The 27,179-nt window shown below is 32.7% G+C and overlaps 3 protein-coding genes across 5 annotated transcripts in view; 1 reads left to right on the plus strand and 2 right to left on the minus strand.

Annotated features, from left to right (window-relative positions):
- Positions 1-27,179, plus strand: part of LOC25501732 (mannosyl-oligosaccharide glucosidase GCS1) — a 40,049-nt gene that overhangs the window by 7,502 nt on the left and 5,368 nt on the right. The window contains exons 13-22 of one of the 3 annotated variants that reach the window (XM_013591087.3): positions 311-436; positions 506-573; positions 1,648-1,797; positions 1,878-1,928; positions 2,687-2,743; positions 2,863-2,997; positions 3,251-3,342; positions 3,455-3,564; positions 3,636-3,699; positions 3,778-4,169. In XM_013591087.3, coding sequence (XP_013446541.1) covers positions 311-436; positions 506-573; positions 1,648-1,797; positions 1,878-1,928; positions 2,687-2,743; positions 2,863-2,997; positions 3,251-3,342; positions 3,455-3,564; positions 3,636-3,699; positions 3,778-3,922 — 998 coding nt within the window. In that variant the 3' untranslated portion in view covers positions 3,923-4,169. Of the gene's footprint in view, positions 1-310; positions 437-505; positions 574-1,647; positions 1,798-1,877; positions 1,929-2,686; positions 2,744-2,858; positions 2,998-3,250; positions 3,343-3,454; positions 3,565-3,635; positions 3,700-3,777; positions 22,004-22,100; positions 22,175-22,651; positions 22,904-23,081; positions 23,257-25,390; positions 25,478-25,598; positions 25,668-26,442; positions 26,540-27,026; positions 27,110-27,179 lie in introns of those variants that run through there. The other 2 variants (XM_013591101.3, XM_024773636.2) reach the window with 2 other exon arrangements.
- LOC25501728 (phosphatidylinositol 4-phosphate 5-kinase 8) lies at positions 4,784-5,806 on the minus strand. The gene is made up of 2 exons (XM_013591097.3): positions 5,668-5,806; positions 4,784-5,518 (listed from the first exon to the last, which is right to left on the minus strand). The coding sequence occupies exon 2, from the start codon at positions 5,386-5,388 to the stop codon at positions 4,915-4,917; it is 474 nt and encodes a 157-aa protein (XP_013446551.1). The 5' UTR covers positions 5,389-5,518; positions 5,668-5,806; the 3' UTR covers positions 4,784-4,914.
- Positions 14,894-16,794, minus strand: LOC25501730 (phosphatidylinositol 4-phosphate 5-kinase 8). The gene is made up of 3 exons (XM_013591099.3): positions 16,459-16,794; positions 15,861-16,356; positions 14,894-15,218 (listed from the first exon to the last, which is right to left on the minus strand). Exons 1-2 carry the CDS (start codon positions 16,494-16,496, stop codon positions 15,879-15,881), a joined length of 516 nt encoding a protein of 171 aa, XP_013446553.1. The 5' UTR covers positions 16,497-16,794; the 3' UTR covers positions 14,894-15,218; positions 15,861-15,878.

Genomic DNA, 27,179 nt, shown 5'->3' on the forward strand with positions numbered 1-27,179 from the left:
GGTGATATTGAAAATAAATATCTTAAAACGTATTAGGGCTGCTGGAAAGCAATCATTTAGATTTTGATGCTGTTTTCATTACTTGCATTGTTTTGAGAAATCAATTAATGCGTAAAATAACTAAAAGTATATCCTTAGGCAAATTTATATGATCATGGGGCATAAAAGATAAAGCATGTAGCAGTAATGCAGCACTCGGGTTACAGTTATGCAGTAACTTAGATCTTTTTATTTCTGTAAATTCTGTGCACCCCACCAAGAGTTAGTTATCTATTTCCTAACCATAGAAACTCTAAATATGTTTTTATAGGTATAATAAATGGCTTGAAGAATAATGAATTCAATGTGATGGATAGAAGTGAGATCTCTCTGTTCCTGGAGCGTGCTTTTGGTCGATTAGATGCATGGTTCCAATGGTACAATGAAACTCAGTCAGGTATATGTTATACTTCAAATAGATTGTTTCTTTCTGACCTTTTATATTTATTATCTCTTTTTAACATAGGGGAACAGATGAGCAGTTACTATTGGCGTGGACGGGACAATATGACAACACTTCAATTGAATCCCCAGGTTCTAATATGCATTCATAAAAAGGAAAGATCTAACAATAGGACAATACTATCCGACCTTATATATAATTTCCATTCCAGCTATCCCAGTAGGTCAACTTGACCAAAACAGCTATTGGCATCAGTGGCAGATTCATGTATATCATCAAGGGGAGCCCCCACAAGGAAATTTTTTTGCTTAACAATGTCTTTTTTTTGCTCATATAAAATAGTTAAAATGTAAAAAGTTATGTAAGAGTTAAAATAGAATAAATTAGTACTAATTTTAATCATTTATTCTTCTAATTATTTTCACTTTTTTTAACATAAAGTACACACCATAATAAAAAATATATCATATTTAAAAAAAAATACTGTCCTACATATATTATAGACTATTTTGAAGGATATTGGTCATAAAATTGTATATTTTATAAATGTATAAACTTGTATGAGTAAATTATAGACTATATTTTTCCCCACTAACAAATATTTCTGGATACGCCACTGATTGGCATGTTTAAAAACAGAAGCTAGTGCTATCGAAATGGCTGATGAGATTTATATAGAATGTTATATAACAGGATTGAACCTACTTAATACAACAGTTTAAATTACACCTCATTGCGGTCCTCCCCTGGCCGCCTAATTGCGGCATTTGGGTTGCCTTCATTTAAGCCTCCTATACCTTCATTGTGTTGGGTGTAAAGGGGCGGATTTAGTCCCACATTGATTAGAGGTATGGTCTGTGTAGTGTTTATAAAGCTTGGGCATCCGTCACCTCACAAGCTTGTTTTGTAAGGATGAGTTAGCCCGATATAAAATACAAGAGTTCTTGTACTAACTCTTGTATTTTCAGAAAGAATAAGCCTATTACATGGCTTTCTCTTTTATTACTAAAAAGTAGAATGTCATTGGCTCGTGCCTAGGATGAATCTGAAACCCATACTCTCTCTTTTGCAGTTATGTTGTTTCTTTGAGATCACAGTACACACGGGGATCAGTAATTATGTTGGTCTATTATATTATGACACAGCTTTCTTTGTCCTGAACGCAGACGTGTGCTTCTATCTAACATTTTTTCTGGCATTTCCAGACGCTGACCTCTGGATTGGATGATTACCCACGAGCTTCGCACCCAAGTTCGGATGAACGCCATTTGGATCTTAGATGTTGGGTGTTACTTGCAGCACAATGCATGCACTCCATTGAAGAGTTGTTGAATAAGGAAACCAAACCTGAAAAGGTACAATATAAACAATAAATGTAGGAAGAAGAAAAAAACAATCACCTAATTTAATTGACATATTGAATGAAATGATGCAGAATTATGGTTCTACTGTGAAATTGCTATCAGATCTGGAGATATTGAACGAGGTATTTACCTGTGCTTTCGTCTTTCTTTCTTCAGAGCTGTTGCACACCTTGATATTTCATTATGCATCTCTGCTGTTGGTGAATACTACATTGAAACGGGAGAAGAGAATCAAGATAAAGAGAGAGAGAGAGAGAGAAAAGAAAAGAGAAGAAAAAATAAGCACATACACTTGTTGTGGAATAATTACTAATTAGTGCTAGGAATAACAGATTGCTATTTTCTAGAGAAAGATTTTTTTTTCATTTCCTTATTTATAACTTGTTAGACCTTTTTTTCAGTCTTCCTTAAAGGATAAAGTTTTACAGTTTGCAAAAGAAGGTTTTGCCTGACCTTTTTTCTTATAATCTAGATAGTGAAAATGAATCTCATGAGAGGGATGCCTTATGTTTTCAATCTAGACCTTCTTCAAGCTGATTATGATCAAATTATCTAGGAATGTGAACTTCTTACGAACACCGTGCATGTATATGCACAGGACCCTTGAATATATTGCATAGACATAGAATGTATTTTACATCTTTTATATTGACGATTTAGATTTGCACTGGTCAAAGAAAATAGTGTGCTTATACTTTATGGATAATTGAGGGTAAATAATCTGGTTTTTCATTTCTTTCTAATTGTTTTTTTGACAAAAGAAGATCCAAAGCAAACTATGTAGTTGACTTTCATCAAATATTTGCTTTGTAGAACCAGAGAGTCAATTACTTGCTACTGTAGTGATGTCCATCCCTAATTTGTGTTTATTTCCTTTCAGATGCATTTTGATGACGTGCATGGAGCATACTTTGATTTTGGAAATCATACGGAAAAGGTATTCTGTCCGGTTATTTATGTTTACTATCGGTACGCGTACTGTTGCAAGATTAGCAATACATGGGTCCCTTTTTCATGCTGAGATTAATATTTTCTTTACATGCTTAACCAAGCTAGGTTCAACTTAAATGGAAAGAATTGAAAGCAAGACGTCAGCTTGTCCGGGAAGTTTTGGAGAGGCCCGTATTGAAATTGGTTCCTCAAATTGGTTATGTTAATTTCTTCCCATTCATGGGGAGAATCATTCCATCTGTAAGCAATGCACTTAATTCTGAATGTCATGACTTTTTATGCTAAGTTATTAAGATCTTGTTTGGTTAATTTCACAATTAGATGCATTTTTATGGAGTGATAAGGTGGTTTGAGAAAAGAAGTTGGAAAGATAAGGGTTGTGGATTCAACTCCTCTCACTATCATTTCACAACTAATTACTAACATTAACATTTGCCATTAAACAGAAAACAAACAAACTGACACATTTTTTAATCTTACTATCTGATTCAAGGGATCATGGATCCTGGAAAAGCAGCTTGAACTCATTTCAAATCGCAGCCTATTATGGACTGACTACGGACTACGTTCTCTTGCCAAAACAAGGTCCCAGTCTACAATCTAATGCACTTTTATTGTTTTAAATTTGAGGGACCTTATTCAGCATATGTAGATTACTCGATTAAAGTGAACCAAAATGATATTGTTTATTCCCCAGTTCCTTGTACATGAAATACAACACAGAACATGAGGCTCCATATTGGAGAGGTACAATTTGGATAAACATGAATTACAGAGTTCTTTCAGCACTCCACCATTACTCTGAAGGTATATATATCTGCATATATTCAACTTTATTCATTGCTTCTTGAAACTAACGTGTAAGTCGATTCTTGCAGAGAGTGGGCCATATCAAGAAAAAGCTAAGACCATGTACAAAGAATTGAGGAGCAATTTAATTAGGTATTATTTGAGTTTGTTTGGTACTTGAATCCTGTTTAAAGCTATTAGTCGGTCTTATGTATTTCCCTTTTACTGCAGAAATATGGTGCACAATTATCAACAGACTGGATTTTTGTGGGAGCAGTACGATCAGGTTAACGGCAAGGGAAAAGGAGCACATCCATTTACGGGTTGGACATCAACTGTAGTATTAATGATGGCGGAAGCATATGACATAATTTAGGAGAAAGTCTCTTCTCAGCTTTCTTTCATGAGTACCACTAAGGCAATATGTCGTACCACGCTGTAGCTGAATATTAAAATTTATAGATTCCGGCGTGTGTTAATTTCTAAAGCCTCCCAAATCCCAGTATGATGGATGAGGAACAGATTATGATCCATCCAATCTAGCATACCGGTAGGACTGAATGAGTAGTGGATCGTTTATTTGATAAATAAGTCTTATGAGTTCATAACTGTTGATTTTTTTATTTTTTTTTACCTGGGCGTTTCTCTTAACTGAGCCAAAATTCTCAGTTTTACGACAGTGAAACCTGAGAAGAAAGTGAAATCAATCAGTTTTGATACCGTTAATGTTGACGTAATTGGTCAAAAGCGTATTCAATGGTTTAACCATGTAATATAAAGAAGCTATAAATTGTATCAAGCTAGCTCCTTGAGTAGACTAAATAAGGATCTAATGCACAAAAGAAAAATTGCAACAAGAACAAGAATACCACTCAACGATGATGAGTATGGCAGTAAACATTAACAATCAACAATCACACAACCAGCTAACTACACGGAACCTCAAGCTATCAAGCTATCATCATGATGAATGCTTTGAAACCTCAATTAAGATGTTTTGAGAATTAGTACTAGTGAAAAATAAATGAAATCCAAAAATTGAAACTGCATGAGAGAGTTCCACTTGATGATGTAAAGAAATAAAAAAAAGCTGACTCCAAAAACAACCGACTGCTAAACAAAATTCCTGACTATGCATATTTAAGCCAAAATAATTTTTTTAAAACAAAACAAACGCAGCTATAATCATATTACATAAATGAAGTTCATAATAGTTATTTAACTAGGGCAAGGACATTTTTGGTATGGCTACAGGGTGGGAGCGAAATGTGCTGGGGGAAGAGCAGAATTCTTCATTTTTTTCCATTTTCCAATATAGACATCCCCATTAGCATATGTATAAACTCCAGATCCATGTTTAAGTCCATTTTACCAACAACCATCGAAAACATCACCGCCTGCCCATCTCTTAATCCCTTTTCCATCCTTTTCCCCTTTTTTCCAATGTCCACTGTGGACATCCCCATTTGTAAATCTACAAACTCCATATCCATGTCTAAGTCCATTTGACCAACAACCATCGAAAACAACACCATTAGCCCATCTCATAATCCCTTTTCCATCATTTCCCCCTTTTTTCCAATGTCCAGTGTGGACATCCCCATTTGCATATCTATAAACTCCATATCCATCTTTAAGTCTATTTGACCAACAACCATCAAAAACATCACCATCAACCCAATTCATAATCCCTTTCCCATCTATTTTCCCATTTTCCCAATTTCCTCTATAAACATCTCCATTTACATATCTATAAACCCCATGTCCATGTTTAAGTCCATTTGACCAACAACCATCGAAAACACAACTATTAACCCACTTCATAATCTCTTTCCCTGTCATTTGTCCATCAACCCAATCGCCCTCATATATTGTTCCATCTGACCATGTGTACTTCCCGTTGCCATGACAAAGTTCACCCTTGAAGTTACCAATGTAGACATCCCCGTTTAAAAATGACTTCTCTTTAAAACTACACTTTACAAGAAATATATAATGAAATAAAAATACTAATAGTAATAATACAAGACTACATGCATGTGTGGGAGGAGTTAAAAGGCAAATGCAAAAAAAAAGAGAATAATGAATTGAACAAAGTATTGTGGTTTCGATGAATAATACCTTTCATCGTCCTCTATGACTTGCAAACTTTCACTGATTGAAATTGAATATATTCAAAAATCAGTTCAAAAAGAAGGAACAATATTATTGAAACTTAAAACTAGGAGGAGGAATGAAAAACACAAGTTAAATTATAAATTCCACAAGAAATATTAAACACTTTAGAAGTTAAGAGCTCAAGAGTATAATCATGCAAACTACGAATAAAAAGTAAGAGCTTAAGAGTTTTTTTTTTTTTTGTTGCGAATTGAAAAACCAGGTTCTGAAATCGACAACACGAACGTTTTAGTGTACTTAATCACTGAATATGCTATAGGATGATTCTAACTAACAGTGATTCATTCTGTTCTGGGAAGAGAGAAAAAAAAGTTAACATAAATATTAGGGTTTATATTTTATTACTTTGCATTAAACCCAAAATATTGACGTTGCTGCTTTCTCCTCCGATTTGAAAACACAATAGCATAACTATAAAGAAATTTGATTAATGTAAAGTAATCAAATTTCAAAGTAAAGTAAACATAATACAAAAGTGAAGTGGTTTACCTGATGCTAGGTTTTTCCAATCTCCTTTCCTCCTCCGATTACCCTTTTAAGTTTTTAACCACTCTCTCTAAACCCTTCTATTTACATTGACAACAATTTAGGCTTAATACTTTAGGAAATAAAAAATTGACACTATTTGCTGTAAAAAAAAATCTCACTATTTATTCACAAAATAATCACATTATTACTAATTAGAGTACATATTCTTTTTTGCACAAGAAATTGTTAATTATATGCACAATAAAAAAGGTCTTTTGTTATTCTAAGTTGATTTTGAAAAAGCATATGATAAAGTGGATTGGGATTTCTTGCGGCTAAATCTTTAAGAGTTTGGATTCCCCCCTCTTATTATTAACCTTATTATGTGTTGCATTATCTCTTTTTCTCTTTCTCTAAAATAGAATGGTGAAAAACTTGATAGCTTTAAACCTAAAAGGGGCTTAAGGCAAGGAGGCCCACTATCTCCTTACTTATTAGTCTTATGCATGAAGAAGTCGTCCCTTATGATTCAAGATCAGGTTATCTGTAATGATTGGAAACCAGTAAAGATCTCCAATGGTATTTGTATACTATGCAAAATCTTTGGCTGCCCAGTGGTATTTGTGATAGTATTGATGATGTTGTTCGTTCCTTTATTTAGGGAAGGAAATCTTTATAGTGGGTTAATTGGAAGACTTTAACTAAACCAAAAACTCATGGGGGTTTAGGTATTCATACTGCCAAACACTAATATCTCTCTACTAGACAAGCATATTTGGGACATTCTGCATCAACCACAAAAGCTTTGGGTCCAAATGTTGACTGATAAATACTTTAGTGATACTCGTATCCTTCACACACAGTTCAAACAAGATGATTCTTGTATTTGGCGTGCTATAGCAAAAGGTGTAGAAACTCTTGGACCGGGGCTCTCTTGTATGATTGGCAAGGGTCGGGTTTCTTTATGGTATGGCAAATGGATTGATGATACCTTTCTTCGTAATGTTGTTCCATTTGTCCATATCAGTGATACCAATCTTCACCTTTGTGATATTGTTGAAAATGGGGTGCGGAACTTCAACATCTTATATACTCAACTTCCTCTATTGTATCAAGATCGGATTCGTAATGTAATACTTGATATAGATACAAATGATAAGCTTATTTTGAGTAGTTCCCCTAATGGTATCTACTCGGCTGGACAAGGTTATATATGGCTGGAACGCTTTTCCAATCAACATAACATGTCCAATACCTATTGGAAGTGGATTTGGCGTCTACGAGTTTCAGAAAATCTTAAGCACTTTTGTTCGTTGATGATGCATGGTAGTCTTCCTACAAATGCTCTCAGAGGCTCGAGACATTACCACTGACACGATGTGTCATATGTGTGGTTTCATTGTTGAAGATGACATACATACTCTTCGTGACTGTCTTATAGCAATGTCTATCTGGGTTTATTTTCTTCCCTTCTTTCCAAACAACCACCTTATGTTTGATTATCATATTTGGTTCAAACATCATGCTATGCTTAACACATGACCTCTTTTCATAGTCACTTGTTGCGAGATATGGAGAAATAGAAACGAAGAGATTTTTTAGTAGGTTAAGAAAGATACTTGGGCTTCAGTTAATAGTATTTTCTCTTGTCACTCTTCCATGATTCAAGTTTTTGGTCACGCAGACAAACATCCTATTCATCGCCAGGTTCGTTAGTATCCCCCCGAAGATGATTATATAAAAGTTAACGTATGATTCCTCTTTTGGTAACCTAGACAATGCATGTTTCGACAACATTTTAAGAAATCACTAGGGGGTTAGATTCAAGGTTTTTCTGGTTATTGTGGTAAAGCGTCTAATTTGTTTGCTGAACTCTCGGGAATTTTACGAGGTCTTCAACTAGCTTGGGACCTTGGTTATCGATCCATTACTTTGGAATCTGATTTTCAAGCGGCTTTAGATTTGATTGTTGATGCCCATCAGAATGAATTTCATCCTCATGCCACTATTATTTCGCTCATTAGAAAACTCTATGCTCTTCCTTGGTTGGTTTCTTTTTCCCACACCTTGAGGGAAGGCAATGAATGTGCCGATTGGATGGCTAAATATGGGGCTGGCAACATTGACACTTTGAAGATATGGATCTCTCCTCCTCCACAACTAGATTCTATCTTGTTCGCCGACTCCTCTAGAGTTTTTAGGCACCGAATTGCTTAGTCTTTTTTTTTTTTTTTTTTATTGTTTTCCTCCTGATAAAAAAGAGTAAATATTCTTTTATAAAAACTTATTTTAATTGACTTTTTTTGAAAGCTTATTTTAATTGACTTTTTTTTAAAGCTTATTTTAGTTGACTTAAATCTTAATTTCCTATTAAAGTTATTTAATTACAAATAATTAAATCAAACTTTTTTTTTTCTCTAATCAAACATCTTTTTATTTTTTGAGGGGCAAAATTCTTTTTGATGGTTCCAATTTTATTTTATTTTTTTAACATATACTACATGAATATATATAAATAAACCAGTTGAACTATGAACAATCGGTTGAACCATAATTTTTCTTTAATTTCTCAAAAATTTAAATACACTATTTTTATTATTATATTAGTCATCCAGTTTTAACGGATAAACCTTAATCCAAAAAATTTATTGGTTCAATCATCCTTCCAACTTTTAAAGCATTGTTCATACCCAAGATCAACATTATCAACAATTAATTTGTGGTTGATTTATAACAAGTTGATCAAGATCTCCTATTTGAGATTGAGTTAACTCCTAATTCTTTTCTTTTTCCTACACTTCTCATATTCATATACAATCTTTCTAACCTTAGGAGGCAATTTAGGAAACATAGCGAAAGAATGAGAAGAAAAAAAGTTCCAATCTCTTTGTACAAATTCAAGATTTTCCACAACCAGATGATTTTTATTGTTGATGTAATTTCAATACCAACCCATCCATATTTATTTAGAAGACTTCTCTTAATATATGAATCATGATGAATATTTTGAAGTTTTAATTCACTGGCAAACGTGAATAAGTGCTAGTGAGTAATAAGATAAACAAAATAAACTGGAACAGGTTAAGATGTTTTGAGAATTAGTAGTGCTAGTGAAATCCAAAAATTGAATCTGCATGACAAAGTTCCACTTGATGTAAAGAAATATAAAAAAGCAGACTCCAAACACAACTGACTGCTAAACTAAACACCTGACTGTGCATCTTCATCTTTCTCATCGTCATGATCTCTGCATAGGAAAAACAAAACATTGGTGAACAGCTGATACGCCAGACTAAAACTTCTTGAGACTATTTATCTCAGTCATAGATGTATAGATAAATGTGTGAAAGTTAACAAATTTTACTTTTCGAAGCTAATAGTTGGTAATCTTACCATCAACTTTGGGCAAGTTTTGGTCCTATCAACCATATGCTCAAACCATCAAAACTTCAGCAGCCTAATAAACTAATTTTTAGGTTTCCAGATTACAACTTTACTGTCCTCACTGCAGATTTCAACAAATACATGGAAAATCTCTACATGTTTTCAACAGAATATCACATCATTTTGATAAGTGTCTATAACTTATAAATAACAGGTTATTATCACAAATCGCAGGTTCATTATTAATTTATCTATAACTTTGTCTTGTGGAGTTCATGTACCTTAATCCCATACTGAAATGATTTTGTCAGTACTTCCAATTTTCCATTTACAACATTAAACACGTACTTACGAAATAAATTATTTCTTATATTAGTTTGACTTGGGAAGCAAGGAAGCAAGTAAACATGAATACACTAAAAAATAATGAGGTATAGAACAGTTGAACGAAAGGTGATAATAATAATAGTAACCATATTGGATACTATATCACTTTTTTATAAAACAATTAAAGATGAAATAACTTACATGATGCTATGTTGAAAATTAAGCTTCAGATAATAATAGATTTGATTCTCTTAAGAAATCTCCATACAAGGCTTGGTATCATGAATTTGTTCCCTGTCCTTTCTCCATCCACCCAATCGCCCTCGTATATTGTTCCATTCCACCATGTGAACTTTCCGTGTCCATGGAAAAGGTTACTCTTGAAGTTTCCGAAGTACACATCCCCATTTGCAAATCTATAAACTCCAGAACCATGTCTAAGTCCATTTGACCAACAACCATTAAAAACATCGCCATTAGCCCAATTCATAATCCCATTTCCATCTCTTTTCCTTTTTTTCCAATTTCCATTATAGACATCGCCATTTGCAGTTTGGTTTAATAGTAGTTTAGGCTCCCTATGTTTTCAGAAGTTGCGATTTTGACCCCTAACTAAATAAAAAGTATTGTTTTTTTATTTTGCAGTTTTGACCCCATGTCAATTTTGACCAAGTCAAAGCTGACGTGAACGCCACGTGTGTTATTTTTTTATTTTTTTAATTATTAAAAAATAAAATATTTTTTAGTTAAAAAAATAAATATTTTTTAAAACAAAATAATTACAAATATGACGTCCACGCATGCATCATGTTGTTAAAATTGGTCTAGGGGCACATGTGTAGTATAATTGTTAGTTCTCCATTTAGCTATTGATTACCATTTATACTACACTACAACGTACATTAAACGTACATGATGATGATGTGACATTTACTTTTAAAATGGCAATCAAGATTATTGCTATTAATTACCGTCCAGTATTCCATAGTTTTCTCTGCCAACTATAGAATGAAAAATCATAACAAACCCTAAAGTTAGCAGGGAATAAAGGAATATAGAATTTTTAGGAAAATATAACATGGGGTCGTTGGTTTGGGGTTGGAACTTGGGTTTTGCCATTTGATGGTGTATGTGTGTGACATTTATTTGTCATTTCAACTAAGCCATGTTGTAATTTGATACTTAATAGTGTATGCGTGATGTTTATTTGTCATTCAACTACGAATAAAAATATAGAGAAAATGAAAAACTTTGTTACGAACTAATTCTAATAAAAAACATGAGAAAGAGAATTAAGTTGCATATTAACTAATTTCATCCATATAATATTCTTTCGTTTCATTTTCCGGTCTGATAAAAATAAATAATAACAAAAAACTACACATCCCTTCTTAGTATAAGAGACATATAAAAGTGACTCATTCTTTTTTTTTTGGTAGATAGACGAAATGGCAAAGCCATTATAAACTCACACACACAAGTGGAGGTACCGGGATTCAAACCCCGATCATGGCATCCGGCCTAACAATTTCGGCATTTTGCCAGTTGAACTAGGACTTCTGAATAAAAGTGACTCATTCTAATAAAAAATTAATCTAGATTCTATTCTAAGAATGACCAATTCTTTTTGGGATCTCAATGTTTGTCTTAATGTTATCTCCTTTTCCCTGCGGGCTATCACATGAACTCGACAAGAATGTGTTATCTATTCATTTTCTCAGTATAATTTTTTTGTGTGCATGTTTTTTAATTATCAATTCAATTCACATGTATGAACCATCCATAAATTTAAACAGAATAATAAAGAAAACAAAGTCAAATTCTAAACAAAATAAATGGTAACATAAAAATACAACAACAAATAAGTTGAAGAAAAAAAATAAGAGCATAAAAAGAAGAATTCGAAACAATGACAAAGTAGAAGGAAACAAATTCAGGAACATTAAAAGAATCAAACAAATTAAAAAAAAAAACATTACTTGAGGAAAATCACGGTATAAAACGATTCTTGGAGAAATTCAAAATTGATATATACTCCCTTCGGTCTCAAATGTAAGTAACTTTACACTTTTATGTTCATTCAATAAATTATGAATGTGGTCCATAATATAAACCACATACATCATTTATTAAATGAACCTCAAAAGTAAAAAGTTGCTTCCATTTGAGACCGGAGGGAGTATAATTGTAAAATAACGACAACAAAAAATTAAATAAAGATTATCCTATTGCGTCTTACGAGAGTGTCAGCTTAATAATATTTGCCGTTTAAAAAAAAAATAAAAAAATTATCCTATATTATAACAAAACTATCATTTCTCTGCGTTTCTTAAGTTTGAAAATAGGAGGTAGGACGAAAAATGCAACAAAAATGATAATTGAAGGACCATTTTGTTATGTTTTAAAAGAGCAGGACCAGTTTCGTGAGTAGGCCAAAACACGAGGACCAAAAGTGTAATTAAGCCTAAAAAGAATCATAACACATAAAGATGCTCCAAATTCATGTTTTAAACTTAACTCATTATAAGATCAAGTGCCAAATGCCAAAGAAATACTCTCTAACAAGATTAATTATAAGGAAAAATGGTTCGTGCAATTTCAACAAAATTTTTTGTCGTGGCTTTTAGCATTTTCCATTATAAAATCATTGATAAATAGTGACACATGTCAACACCAAAAGAATAGCAAATCATTTCCATATAACGACTTAAAATAAGTCTCACATTTATATAATATAGATTTTCCCTAGTTATGGCTTATGAGAATTATTATTTTCAAACAGCTTTGACAATCAGAAAGTTCTACATTTATGGAAACAGTTAACAATTTATATGAAGTGCGTATATTTACAAATTTCGTCTCAGAACTGAAGCATGGATAGCATTAGTTTGGTGATACTGAAAATATCTTAAAATATATTAGGGATGCTGTAAAGCAATCATTTATTTTTTTATGCTACTTTCATTACTTGCAATGTTTTGAGAAATCAATTAACGTGTAAAATAACTACTTACTAACATTTACCATTAAATAGAAAATAAACAAAATGACACATTTTTTAAGCCATGTACAAAGAATTGAGGAGCAATTTAATTAGGTATTATTATTTGAGTTTGTTTGGTACTGGAGTCTTGTTTAAAGCTTTAGGTAGATTTTAAAAGGTTGTCTTTCTCGGGTAGCACTTGGGTGACATAAAGTTGGGTGACATTGGCCAATCATAATATCACAATGCTTGTGAAAGAGAGAGAAACACAAGCATTGTGGCATTTTGCTAGGTCAATGTCACTCAACTCTATATCACCAAGTATTTTCCGTCTTTGCAGAAATATCATTTTTGTGGGACCTGTATTGTCAGATTAACAGCAAGGAAAAAGGAGCACATCCATTTACGGGTTGGACATCGACTGTAGTATTATCATGGCGGAAGAATATGACACATTTACGAGAAAGTCTCTTCTTAGCTTTCATTCATGAGTACCATTAATACAATATGTCGTACCACGCTGTATGATGGATGAGGAAGATATTATGATCGTCCAATCTAGCATACCGGGAGCTCTAATGAGTAATGGATTATTTATTTGATAAATAAGCCTTAGGAGTTCATAACTCGTAATGTTTTTGACGTGGGCGTTTCTCTTAACTGAGCCAAAATTCTCATGAATCCAGTGTTGTTAATGTTAATGTTGACATCATTGCTCAAAAGGTGAAGGTATTCAATGATTTACTTGATATCTTTTGTCCATCAGTGTTCTGCTACACTACAAATCCAGTTCACCGTCTAATACTCTCATTACTTGATGGCTTGGAAGTTTTGCAGTCAAAGAACATATCCACAGATCCTATTCTTTCAGATATTTCTACCCCAATGAACAATGAAACTTCATTAATAAAGAAGAGACTTCATTAGAGAAGTTAGGATCTTCCACAACTTCCAAGGATAGATGGACTCAAGCGTTCAACTTTCAATTCTATACCATACAAAAACCTCAACTTCCATTATGTTAGGACCTACCATTTTTTTTTGGAAGGAAGGATATTCCAAGTTGTTGTAATTGCTAAAATGATCCATTATTCAATCTTCGGCCTCAGAATTAGTTGCAAAAATGCCCTTCATTTTGGTACATTTTATGTTGCAGAGAAGTTAGTCATATGACCTCTTGATTGAAGTCATGTCTGATGTCCATATATTGGTGTCGAACACTAACATGACATCGAAACATATTATTATATTAGTCAATTCTTTTTTTCAAATTATCATCGATGTTGGCATATCAATGTAATTGTCTAGTGTTCGTTTCCACACAAAACGTTACATGAAGATTTCTTGAATAATCGATCCATTTACACTCTAAAATTCAATATCCAACAAAAGGTTTGTGCCGGACTCTTTCAATATTTGCAAAACTATTTCAAATTTATTTCACCGCGGCGCAACGCCGGTATATATATAGTTTTTCTTATAACAGGGAATGGATGTAACCCAAATTAGAGTTCGTGGATTGTTGAATAAATGGACTTGTGAGTTTATTGTAGTACAACAAACTTAGCTTGTAATGATATTTCAAAAATAGATTTGCATATTGCATTCTATTCACTTATTTAAACTCAAGAACAATTTATTAAAGTTTGGTGCAAGTTAGCATCAAGTGTTTAATAAAGTTAGAATCAAGTGTTTAATAAATCAATCATGTAAACCAACACCTGGAAATAAAATCTCTTAACACATTATGTTTTATGAATGAGATGTAAACCAACACCTTGGAAATAAAATCTCGTAACACATTATGTTTTATGGATGAGAGAAGAAAACGGAACCAATGAGCGTTGAATCATCAAGGTGTTCAATGATTTAACCATGTAATGAAGCTACACAAATTGCAACAAGAATACCAACCACTCAATAATGAATGACAGCAAGCATTAAAAAGCAACAATTACACAACCAGATAACTAGAGGGAACCTCAAGTAATCAGGCTATGAAAGAAATTGAGAGTTAGAAGAGAAAACTTGTCATAATATAGGAATGACAATGTTTTAAAGTCTCAACTAATAATACTCAAGAAGCTAAGATGTTTTGAGAAAGTATGAGAATTAGTGCTAGTGAATAATAAATATAATCCAAATAGCTGAAACTACATAACAGAGTTCAACTTGATGCAAAAAGAACAGACAAAGACATAGAAAAAAGCTGAGTGCCATCTTCATCTCCTAAACTCCTATAGCAACTGCTCATCCCCTAATCATCATGTTCATCAGTAATACTATGTACATCTGTACACTATGAGATCACCCTTTGTTGTAGTCATGATCTCTGCATAGGAAAATTTAAACACTCATGAACATGAGAATTAATGCCATAAACACACAATTGCTATGAGTGCGTGTTTTAAGAGGGTAATAACGAGCTTTTATATATAAGAAAATGTTTACATGTTTTCAACAGAATATCACATCACATTGTTCTGGTAAGTATCCAAGCACTTGGGGAAGCCTCCATTAAAAGCTAGCTATCAAATGTTAATAATGAGGCCCCTAAAACACTCCACCAAAGTTTTCCAATTTTTCCCTTAATAATTGGAAAAACTGAAACCCTTTGGATAAGAACTCTGTCACCTGTATTTTCTGTGGAATTCATGTACCTTAACCTGTTTACATTCTCTACCCATACTAAAATGTTTCTATCAGTATTTCTAATTTTCAGTTTACAACGTTAAACGCATAACTTACATAATAAATTATTTCTTATGTTATAGACTAATAAACTAAAACTTCATGGAACTTATCGAACAGTCTGAAGCCATTTTCATAAAGACTTGAAGCCATCTGATCTATTAGTCAAATAATTTTCTAGACAGGGCCGTGATTATAAAAGAATTAAGTATAGAACAGTGGATAGAAAGGTGATAATAATATACCAGTTTTCCATAATACTATTAAAGATCAAATAACTTACATGATTGAAAATTAAGCTTCAGATAATAATGGGTCTGATAGTCTTCAAAAATGCACATAGAAAGCCTGGTATCATCAATCCATTCCCTATCATTTGTCCATCAACCCAATCGCCCTCGTACATTGTTCCATTTGACCAATTCATAATCCCTCTTCCGTCCATTTTATCATTTTTAAAATTTCCTGCGTAGACATTCCCATTTGAAAATCTATAAACTCCATATCCATGTCTATGTCCATTTGACCAACATCCATTGAAAACATCACCATTAACCCAATTCATAATCCCTCTTCCATCCATTTTATCATTTTTCCAATTACCAATGTAGACATCCCCATTTGCAAATCTATAAACCCCTTTCCCTGTCATTTTTCCATCAACCCAGTCACCCTCGTATATTGTTCCATTTGTCCATGTGTACTTTCCGATGCCATGAGGAATTTCACCCCTGAATTTACCAATGTAAACCCCATTTGAAAAGGACTTCTCTTTAAAACTGCACTTTACAAGAAACGATGGAATCAGAATCATAATAAATGTATACGTAATCAAAACGCAAATGCAAAATAAAAGAGAACAATCATTGTTTGAATATTACCTTCCATCATCCTCCATGACTTGCATTGTTTGACTCATTGAAATTGAATAGAATCAAAATCAGTTCAGAAAGCTGGAACAAAATTAAACAAACTCAAAACTTGTAGGAGGATTGAACTAACTCCTTACATCAAGCCTAAGAAATATGAAACCCTTCAAATCTTTATAAGATAAGAGCTCAAGAATTCAATCCACGTGTATCTTTCTATTATCTGAAGCTTAATTTGCAGAGAAAAAGGGTTTTGAAATCAAGAACACGTCTTAGGGTTTCGTTGATGATTCTAACTAACAGTGATACATTCAGAGAAGAGAGTGAGAGTTAACTTAAATACTAGGTTTATAAGAAGTAGTATGACCCCGTTTGGATTGAGCTTACGAAAAAGAGCTTATATAAATAAATAAGTTTTTATGTTAATTTATAAGTTTTCATTAGTGAAAAAATTGTGTTTTCATAAACTACATTAACAAACTTATAAATAACATAAAGACATATTTATTTGCATAAATTATTTTGCATAAGCTCTAAAATAAACTAATCCAAAGAGGACCTATATTACTTTGCATTAAACCCAAGAATCAAGATAACCCCTTTCCAAACTCCTAAACCCCTTTTTGTGGATTAGGCTTTCACCTCCAAATTGAAAACACAAAATCATAACTAATAAATAAGAAATTAAAGATAAGGGTACTTTTTCGAACGATATATATTAAACTAAACTCTAAAAGTAAATATTCTTTTATAAAAAAATTGTTTTAATGAACTAAAATCTTTTTTATATATATATTTAAACAATTTAATTTAATTACAAATAATTAAATCAAATATTTGCCTTGTCCGTAATCAAATATCTTTTTCTTAAATAAAAATACTTGAATATATAAACTTAACCTTATGAATGTAGCGATGTTAAATCATTTGAGGAAAAACTTTGTCATTCATTGTGATCCTACCTCACTCAAGAAATTTGTCTATGCAGTTGCGCACAGAGGATACTTGATCCGGAAGAAAAAAATACGTCAATTGAATTAGAAACTGACCAGCTAATTAGTTGATTGATTCAACCACATTTCTTTCTCAATTCCACGAAATCGAAGCGAACCATATATTGAACCGAAACTATATTCAACCAATACAATTTTATTTTATTTTATTTTAGTCATCCGATTTCAACCGGCTCAAACATTTTTAAAGATCTCATATCGATTCAACACCCATCCAACTTTTAAATAATTGTCCGTACCCAACATTGTCATTATCAACATTCTGATTTTCGAAAGGAATTTGTTGTTTTTTTATAACAAATTTATCAAGAGCTCCAATTTTGAGATTGAGTTAATTCATCATGTCTTTTCTTTTTCTTGTGTTTGGGTGCGTTTGACCCTACTTTTCCGAGGTCTAAAAGTTACTTTAAGAATAAAGTTAAAAATTAGAACTTAAAAGTGAAAGTTAAAGTTGTTTGCTATTTGTTGTTTTTTCAATTTTATTAATACTTTTAAGTTAAAAACTGTTTGATAAATATTTATAAAAGAGCTGCGATTTTACTATAAATTATCATAAATAAAATAATGTCCATTTTCTTAAGATCAAACTAATGATTTATTTGAGTACATATAATTAAATTAATACTAAATAAGAACAACATTCATAAATAAATCTAAATACACAAAATTATAATCTTAAAAGTATTTTAACCATTTGTTAAAAAAAAAGTATTTTAACCAATTCATTTGATCAATAGTGAGTCATTTGTTTTTCCACTCTTAGGACTTTTTTATTTTTATAAAAATATTATTTATCATATTATATTATCTCTATATATTATATTTATCATAAAAATATACTGTCAAACTACCCTTTTTTTAGAACACTGTCAAACTACCTACCATTGATATTTTATCTCTATATTGTAAATATGTAAGTAAACAAAAAATAAAAGAACGTAACCAAAATCTAAAAAAAAAAAAAACGTAAAAAATAATATTGTAAATATGCAAACAAACAAAAAATAAATAAAAGAACTTCAACAAAATAAAATAAATAAAAGGAATCTGGTGCGGGTGATTTACACAATAAATAATAAAATAAAAGAAAAAGTGTCCCATGTGGGAATCGATGGGTGAACCCCTCTTGCCTAACTTCCATGTAAGTTGTTGTAAAGTTCATTTCTGCAACTTATTTAAAAAGTCACTTCTTCATTTCTATAACACATGGGGTATACATAAGAGATGTATAATAAAAAGGTATCTCTCTATTTTTTTCCTTTGGAAAAAGGAAAGTAGGGGACACCATTCTCTTCTCACAATCAAAGCCTATATACGTCTTATTGACATAGGTAATATCGATCAATTTTTATGTTATCATTCAACGGTACAATCTTATACCTCCACAACGAGTTAATTTGCGTGTCTCTTTGCCTACAAGCAGGCTAAAAATCATTCATTGAACATGCCTTGTGCATCATTGATCTCAACAACTAAGGTACATAAATATTTATCTGAGAAAAAGAAAATTGCACGTTCTTAATGAAAGATCAAATAATTTACCCGACGAAATGTTACAAATTAAGCTTCATATTAGCTTTCACGGTCTAAAAAAATGTTCCATATGTATGAGCTCTTCTTTACTTGCTTCACACTAAATTGATTTGCCTTTTGTTCTTATTATTATGAGATTTTTCTGAATACTTTATAATTTTCTCCGTAATTACAACTCCTTGCTTATATTCCCTTTCGTGAACCATACTGATAAAAGTTTTAGGATTTTGACATGGATCATTAGATACAAATTATAGCATATCATGCAACAAAGAAGGAACAAGAGATTGTGCATCTTTAAAATTAGGTTTGATGAAGGATGAGAGGGATGTCTACCTTCATTCCGTTTAGCACCAGAATGAATGTTCAGAATTGTTTAACCGTCTGATGCGATATGACGTTTAATAGCTAAACGGCTGAGGGCAAGGACCTCTCATTGAGCTTAGCTAAATGGTCTAATCCATCACGGTCCATTTAGAAAGAATAGCTCAATTACACAATAGACCATAATTTATATTATATCATTAATTTATAATAATTGATTATTGTCAATCCATAATTGATTAATTAAATAATTAATCTAACAATCAACTCATACCAAATGCCTTAAATTGACCTTCATCAAATGTCCTGTGAGATAGTTGTGATTTTTCTGACTAAGATTAACTCTTGATTTTGAAACCTTACAATTAAGAAAAGTACACGACTTCTTTAGTAGAGATGGCTCCTCACTACTATAAGGATAATAGAATGTTTCTTTTTCGTCCTTTCGGCCCTCACTCCATGTCCCAACATAAACTTTTCCAGTTGCAAATATATAAACTTCAAATCCATGTCTAACTCCATTTGACCAGCCACCATCGAAAATATCACCATTAGCCCACATCATAATCCCTCTTCCATATATTTTCCCTTTTTTTTCCAATTTTCATTGTAGATACTTCCACTCTTCCAATTATAACTTCCATAAACCATCATATATACCTGAACTAAAATACAATATTTGCCCGATTCTATGACGAACATCCATCCTCCATCCACCTGTATAAACGCAACTAGTCGATTTTGTTAAGGTGTTGCGGCCTTGAATGCAACTATCAAAGAATTCACCCTCATACTTTGTTCTTGATGGCCACCATATCATTAGTCCTTTCCCTGTCATTTTTCCATCAACCCAATCGCCTTCATATATTGTTCTGTTTGACCATGTGGACTTTTTGTTATCAAGGAAAAGTTTATTCTTGAATCTACCAATGTAGATGTCCCCATTCGATTTTGTACGAATGTCATGACCATGATCGCAACTCCCAAAGAATTCACCCTCATGCATTGTTCCTGATGGCCATATAATCAGTCTATTTCCTGATCTTTTTTCATCGACCCATTCATCCTCGTATATTGTTCCATTTGACCATGTGTACTTTCCTTTTCCATGACGACGATTGTTCTGAAATTCACCAATGTAGACATTCCCATTTGAAAATCTATAAACTCCATATCCATGTGTAAGTCCATTAGACCAACAACCATCAAAAACATCACCATGTGCCCACTTTAAAATCCCTGTCCTATTTCCATCAACCCAATCACCCTCGTATATTATGATTATGTTTGTGGATAGAGGCTCGTTATGGTGGTGGCTAAGGTGGTCGCTTCTCCAGGCGATGCAAAGAATGTCGAAGCTATGGGAGTTTTGGATACAATCCAATGAAAATTGTCTAGTGGATGTACCTTTTGAACCATATTCACAAGAGCAATTCTTGTGTGGTCACAACCATAAATATTATTGGTTTAGACACACGTACAAATAGAAATATGTAAAAAGAGAAAAAAATCAATTTATTATTATTATTATTGAAAACATTGATTAATGTGTATTGTTGTTTATGTGCCTAAATGATTTGGATTGTGTTTGTGTCTATCTTAGAATTTCTCTATTCACAAATGATAGTTAAGACTTTGATTTTATTTCATTCAATTTAAAATTTTAATTTTAAAAACTGTGAATTCAAAATATAAAGATGAGTATAGTTTTCATGGTTTTAATTTATGTTCCTTAGACACTACCAACGATTCACTCCTCATAGTTTTTATCACAAACTCCTCCTTTAACATTTGCACTTTCACCCTTTCATATTATACAAGTGCATTCTTAAATCTCAATGACGCACTTACTCAATTAAAATATGAGTTGCAACACTATGAGTTTGATGTACTTTAAGATGTAAATTTTCACATGTTGTCCATAATTGGTGAATTATGTAAAATTCTTTTACTAAAATGTGTGTTTGACTAAAGTAATTAGAAAATTTTAAGCGAGTCAAATGATTCATTTGAATCGTCTTCATTTTTAAATGTTTTTGTATGGATAAAATGATAAATAATTTCATTGTTATTATTTTTAAGATACAAATGTTTTTGGTCAACTTTCAAAATTGAAAAATAGGGGTTAATATGCAAATTCCAGAATTTTTTAAGGGCAATATATAAATTTTGAAAAATTTGAAGGGTAAAATTGTAATTTAAAAATTTTAGGGGTCAAAATCTGCATTTTTTGAAAATTTATTGTGCTAAATAAAAAGTTTCCGTCAAGCCACCCGTCACCGTCTGTTACTCCCCGACCACTCTACTACGTTACACTGCTCTCTCTGCTCCTTCACTAAAACACTCTTCACTCGAAAACCGATGTGGCATCGCCGTCGTTAATCGACGATCCGTTAGAAATGACCGGAAGCGGAAGAACAACCGCTCGGAGCAGAGTCAGATCTTCCTCTGAACCCGACGCCGGCGAAGGAAGGCCGAAATTTAACCGCCGCAGAGCCACAAGCAAATACGGAGGCAGCATTCCGTTATTCGACAATGTCAGCATCAAAATTGTTCTCGCTATCAGCTTCATCGCATTCTTCATTATTTTGTTTCTCATTCGTCACTTAGTTAATTCCGTTGCTGAACCTCGTCTTCCTCGCGCTGTTACGCCGCTTCCCGCGCCAAAGATCATGGACCTCGATCAGGTTAACTTCAACTTCATCCTTTTCATCACTCTTAATTTTTGTCAGAATTAGATGAATTTGATTTATATGTATGAATCGAGTTTCACTGTTGTCGCAGTTTCAAGGTGAGCACAAAGAGAGTTTGTATTGGGGAACATATCGTCCTTATCTCTATCTCGGAATTCGTGCCAGGTAGATACTACTTTCATTTTACCAGTCGTATAAAATTTTGACAGATTCACGCTTGTAAAGTTGTAAATCCTGCATCACACAAAAATTGGTCGCTATGTATTACTGTATGGATAAACAACTCAATTAAGCTAGGGGATGTGCGCGTAATATATAAGTGATTATATATATGCTATTTTATATAACAAAAGATAACATCAAGTCAAATTGTTTTCATTTAAGTTATAAGTTGTTTTCTTAAGTTATCCTGGAGAGCTTATGAAAATAAGCGAGCAACAACTTATTGACATGTCATAATTTGTTTTCATCACCTCAGATAGACTCACAAGTGTTTATGCCAGTGAATTAGCTAAAATAAGTCAATTCAATCAGGGCCTATATCTGGTTTAGACTGTGTGTCTGTGTGGGATGCCTATGTCAACAACATTTGACTTTCTCACTTTTCTGTTTTTTTGCACGTTTGTTTGTGTTTATTGGCAGGACTCCACAATCTTTGATGGCTGGATTAATGTGGATTGGTGTGAAGGACGGTAGATATCACTTGAGGCATGTTTGTAGACACGAGGATGACTTAAGTACTTATGGTTGGAAAAAGCATAATGGACGTGATTATGGGCACCAAGTACTAGTTGACCATGGCATGATATTGACTACCGAGTTTTTAAAATCAAAGGGTGATGACAGTGGTTATGGAGGGGACTGGGCAGTTCGAATTGATGTGCAAGTTGATAAGTAAGTGATACTTTTAACTTCAAATCACTTTCGTATAAGTGTTGTTGCAGACCAACTTTGTTTGTAGCTTCTTCTTATTGGAAAGTAGACAGTGACATGTTTGTTTCCCATTAGGAGCATTGGTATATCAAGTGATTTTTATCGATTGAACATCTTTGTTCTTGTCGTCTAACCCCAGGTCTAAGTGGAATGAAGAATTTGGGAGAGGTGCCCAGCTCTTTTTCTATTTGGCCGATGAAGGTGGTAATGTCCTAGATGTAAGTAGAGAAAACTTGGACAGTCGTGAGAGTTCTTTACTTGCATCTGGCTCTCGATCAGACATTGGAGATTGGCAGCTACATTTAAAGTCCAAGGTAATTCTATGAAGTGACATTATGATTAAACATTCAAGATTAGCTTGTTTGTACTACCATTGGACTTATTTTTGGAGTTTATGGGTAGGCACTTGTGAGTCATCTGTTCTTCGCTTCCTACTTCATTCTATGGAAGAGATTACGAATTTTATAAACCTATGAATCTTCACATTTTAAAGCAAACATATAGTTGAATATGAGACTAAAATTGATGTTTGAGATATTAACTCACAACTTGTGTATTTATCATTATAAGGTACAATTAGAATCCCTTTGATCTTTTCTATAATCTTTCGCAAGCAATAATCACAACAGACAAATATGTAAGGAAATGTAGAATATCTACATCTACAAAAAGGAAATTAGGGAAAGTGGGAAATAAGGGATATCTCAACACTCCCTCCCAAACTGGGGTGTGTATACATGTCACGTGCGTCAAGCTTTGTACATAAATAAGATCTCCTTTGCCGCTTCGAGTGACTTGGTGAAAATATCAACCAGCTAAAAATGACAATTTTTAAAAGATGCAATGATATCTCCAAAAAGAATCTTTTCATAAGTAAATTAATTAACAACCAATCTCTTAAGGTATGTTTGGATGGAGGGTTTTGGACGGGAGTGTATGGCTTACTTTTCTCTTTTAAATTATTGACACTATATAATGTTTTTTAAAATTAATTAAGCGTAATTGAAGTATTATATGATCATTTATCATTTTGTTCTTTCAATTGTTTGAAGATATCAAATATATTTTGAAATATAGAGTTAGCCCTCCTCGCCCAAACCCTCCAAAACCCTGTCAGGCTGTCATATGATACAAATGAGACTCATGGCTCTGATTTGAAAAACTTTAACTCTCAAAGTAGTTGTTTCAACTTTCAACCAATTAAGTTCACATATAGTAAGAGTTTTAGCCTGTTGATCTATCGGAGATCTGGAAATAACATTCCCTCTGCTAAGAATAACACAATAACTAGAGGTTGATCATCGATAATTGGGGCATCTAGCCTAATATCCATCTGTATTTGCAACAACATTAGTATGGCATATGTTCTTATGAATTTAATAATTTTAGTGGAGATCCTTTTGATATATGAAGATTACTACATCCCAATGAATATTGCAAGGAGAATCTAGGAATTGACTCAGCATTTACAACAAATGATATGTGAAGTTTAGTCATAGGAAGATAGTTTAATTTTTAACTAGTTTTTGATATTTACTAGGGTCAATAAAGGGACCCCTGTATCAATTGACTTATTGTAAACATTCTTGTTCCTTCCGAAAAGTCATTGACATACTTTCTCCCCTCTTCCACCCTCCCCTCCCTTCCCCCTCCAAACTCGCAAACAAAGCCTAAGGAAGAAAACACTTGTCTTTGATTGAGCTACTCCAGTTCCAATGAAATATCTCAGTCAACATGCTGAAACAAATGCTGCTTGAGACATTGAATACCATCTAGTTATCTCCTGTAAATTGTAAAGATAATGCCACACAACATGAGATAAATATGCATCGTCAGTGGATGAATGTTTACTAAACACCAAATTGATGGCTTCATTGCAAATTATTTTAAACTTATTAGGCTTCATTGCTTAAGGTTTGTTGCCTACTAACAAAACCACTCAATTCCCCTTAACAATAAAACCTGAGTGGTTGCTCCATATACAGGATGAGTATTGTGGATTACCTCCAGATTCATGACCACTTTTCCCATTGCCTCAGCCCTGAAAAGCCTCCATTTTGCTTTGATGCTAACTTGGATATGATCTTAAAATTGATATTGAATTGCTTTAAAGATTATCTTGCAGCCTTGTGAATTTTGTAATGATAAATGTGAAACTACAATCTGTTGATTATAGGTACCAGTAAGTAACTACAACCTAATCTTCCTATATTCTTTCCTAATTAGTAATTACATTAGAGAAAATGTACGAGGAAAGAGGGAATATTTATATAGAGGAAATAAGGGATATCTCGACATATCAGAGTATATAATGTGATTTTATTTAGTTCTTAACTATCAGGTGAAAATTGTGAGACCTATTTTTTGTTTTGACCTAGTAATTGCCATTCTTGATTCTCTGTAATGTTATTCCTTATCCCATTGCTCACTTATGTGTTTCTTTTCCAGGATGATCTGAAACTGCATTATTCTGGATTTCACACACCTCACTTTCACAATTTGTCTGATCTTGTTGAGGAAAATCTTGCATCACAAGTATGTTAGCGTGTTTCAATTCCATTTATATAATGATATAATTTTCTTGTAATTGAAGATATGTTTTGAAATTACTTTGAGGGTTTTTCTGATATCTCTGCTTACGTGCATATCTTGGTAGATAAGAAAGCATGCTCAGCTGCAACTATCTGACTCATCAGACGAATCTTCTAACGTGTTGGCTTTTCAGGTAACAAAACATATGTACTTTTGAGACCCATTTAAAAAAACTTTTGCCCAGCTTTGTGAGCATATAGACGCATAATCCAACTATCTCTTGAAAGCATCTTTACTAGGTGATTTTGCTGTCACATCATGTACTTCTCTTTTTCTGAAGTCAAATATGTTTTTGGTATTTGGTCCTAATAAAAAAAATTGTTTATCTTCTCTAATATATGAAATCACTGTTTTTCGTCCCTACCATTATGACATCTGTAAACTATGCCCATTGAAGGTAAAGTGATCTTCCAATAATGCTTGTGGTGCCATATTTGCATATGACTCCTATTTTATTTTATTTTTTATTTTTTTTAAGTTTTAAGCAAATGCCAGTGAGCGCCCCAATGGTATTGTTTAACAAGTCTAGTAAAGGAATTTTTTATGTGAAGTTGTGTATTTATTACTTTGAGAAGAGATATATTTAACTTTTCAAGGAATAATTACCTTGTTTTGAAACTTAAACAATGCCCTAATCCTAAACTGAATTCTGCTTTTTTGCCCAAAAACGAATTGAAGGAATAAAACAGTGATTTTAGATTTTAGTGAAATGAAAACGAAATGGGAAACAGTTGAGGGACCAGAACCTAAATTTGCTTATTTTACTAGGACCGGCAACAATACTTTCAAAGAGGGATGAAAACCAAAGCTAAAATTTTACACAGAACGAAACAAATTTCTCTCATTCCCTCATTTTATAGGGACAAAAAATATAATAAGGCCCCCTTTTTTTTAACTTCATGGTGCAGATTCTTGGTGGCTTTCCTTTCACTACAGATATTGTGCTAATATCAGGAACTGATTCCGGAAGTTCAAGAGTGGAAGAGCGCATCAATAGTCTTACAGGTTTTTACCCTTTTTGTGTTGTCTAATTTTAAAAATATGGTGTGTAAATTTATGTGCTTTTACGAAGAGGGAAAACAAATTTAATTATTTCCTTGTTTTGAGAGTTGTACATTGCTCTTAAAACCATTTTATAAAAAAAAAAATCTTCGGAAACCTGTCAAGTTGATGGAAAACATTGGGATTTTTAGAATTGTGTTGCTTATATGTGTTCAATTCATTATTGTAATGGCTTAAATTTGGCACATATGCCTACTTTGCTTTCAAATTCATTTTTGGTTTTTGACTCTTGGGTCGTTATGTTTAATGTATACATTTTTATACTTTAATACTACTCTGGTTTTAAATATAAGCAAAAGTCAAAATGTATTTGGTCTTTATCTGGGCTAAATACGTTTTGACATTTGCTTATATTTAAAACCGGAGAGTATTTAGTTAACATCAATGTTGAAGTCGAGGTGTAACTGTTTGTTCTTCTGTTCAATGTTAGGAGCCTCACTGTCCAATGAACTGAAATATAAAGAACAAGCATTTGATGAAAAGATTGAGAAAGTTTTCAATTTGACAGAGAAGGTAGCAAGTTTATTGTCCTTTGACTTATTTATTCTTTTATTTCACTTTCTAAATCAATGATGTATTATGC

Source organism: Medicago truncatula, chromosome 8 (genome assembly GCF_003473485.1).
Source record: "Medicago truncatula cultivar Jemalong A17 chromosome 8, MtrunA17r5.0-ANR, whole genome shotgun sequence".
Lineage (NCBI taxonomy): Eukaryota > Viridiplantae > Streptophyta > Magnoliopsida > Fabales > Fabaceae > Medicago > Medicago truncatula.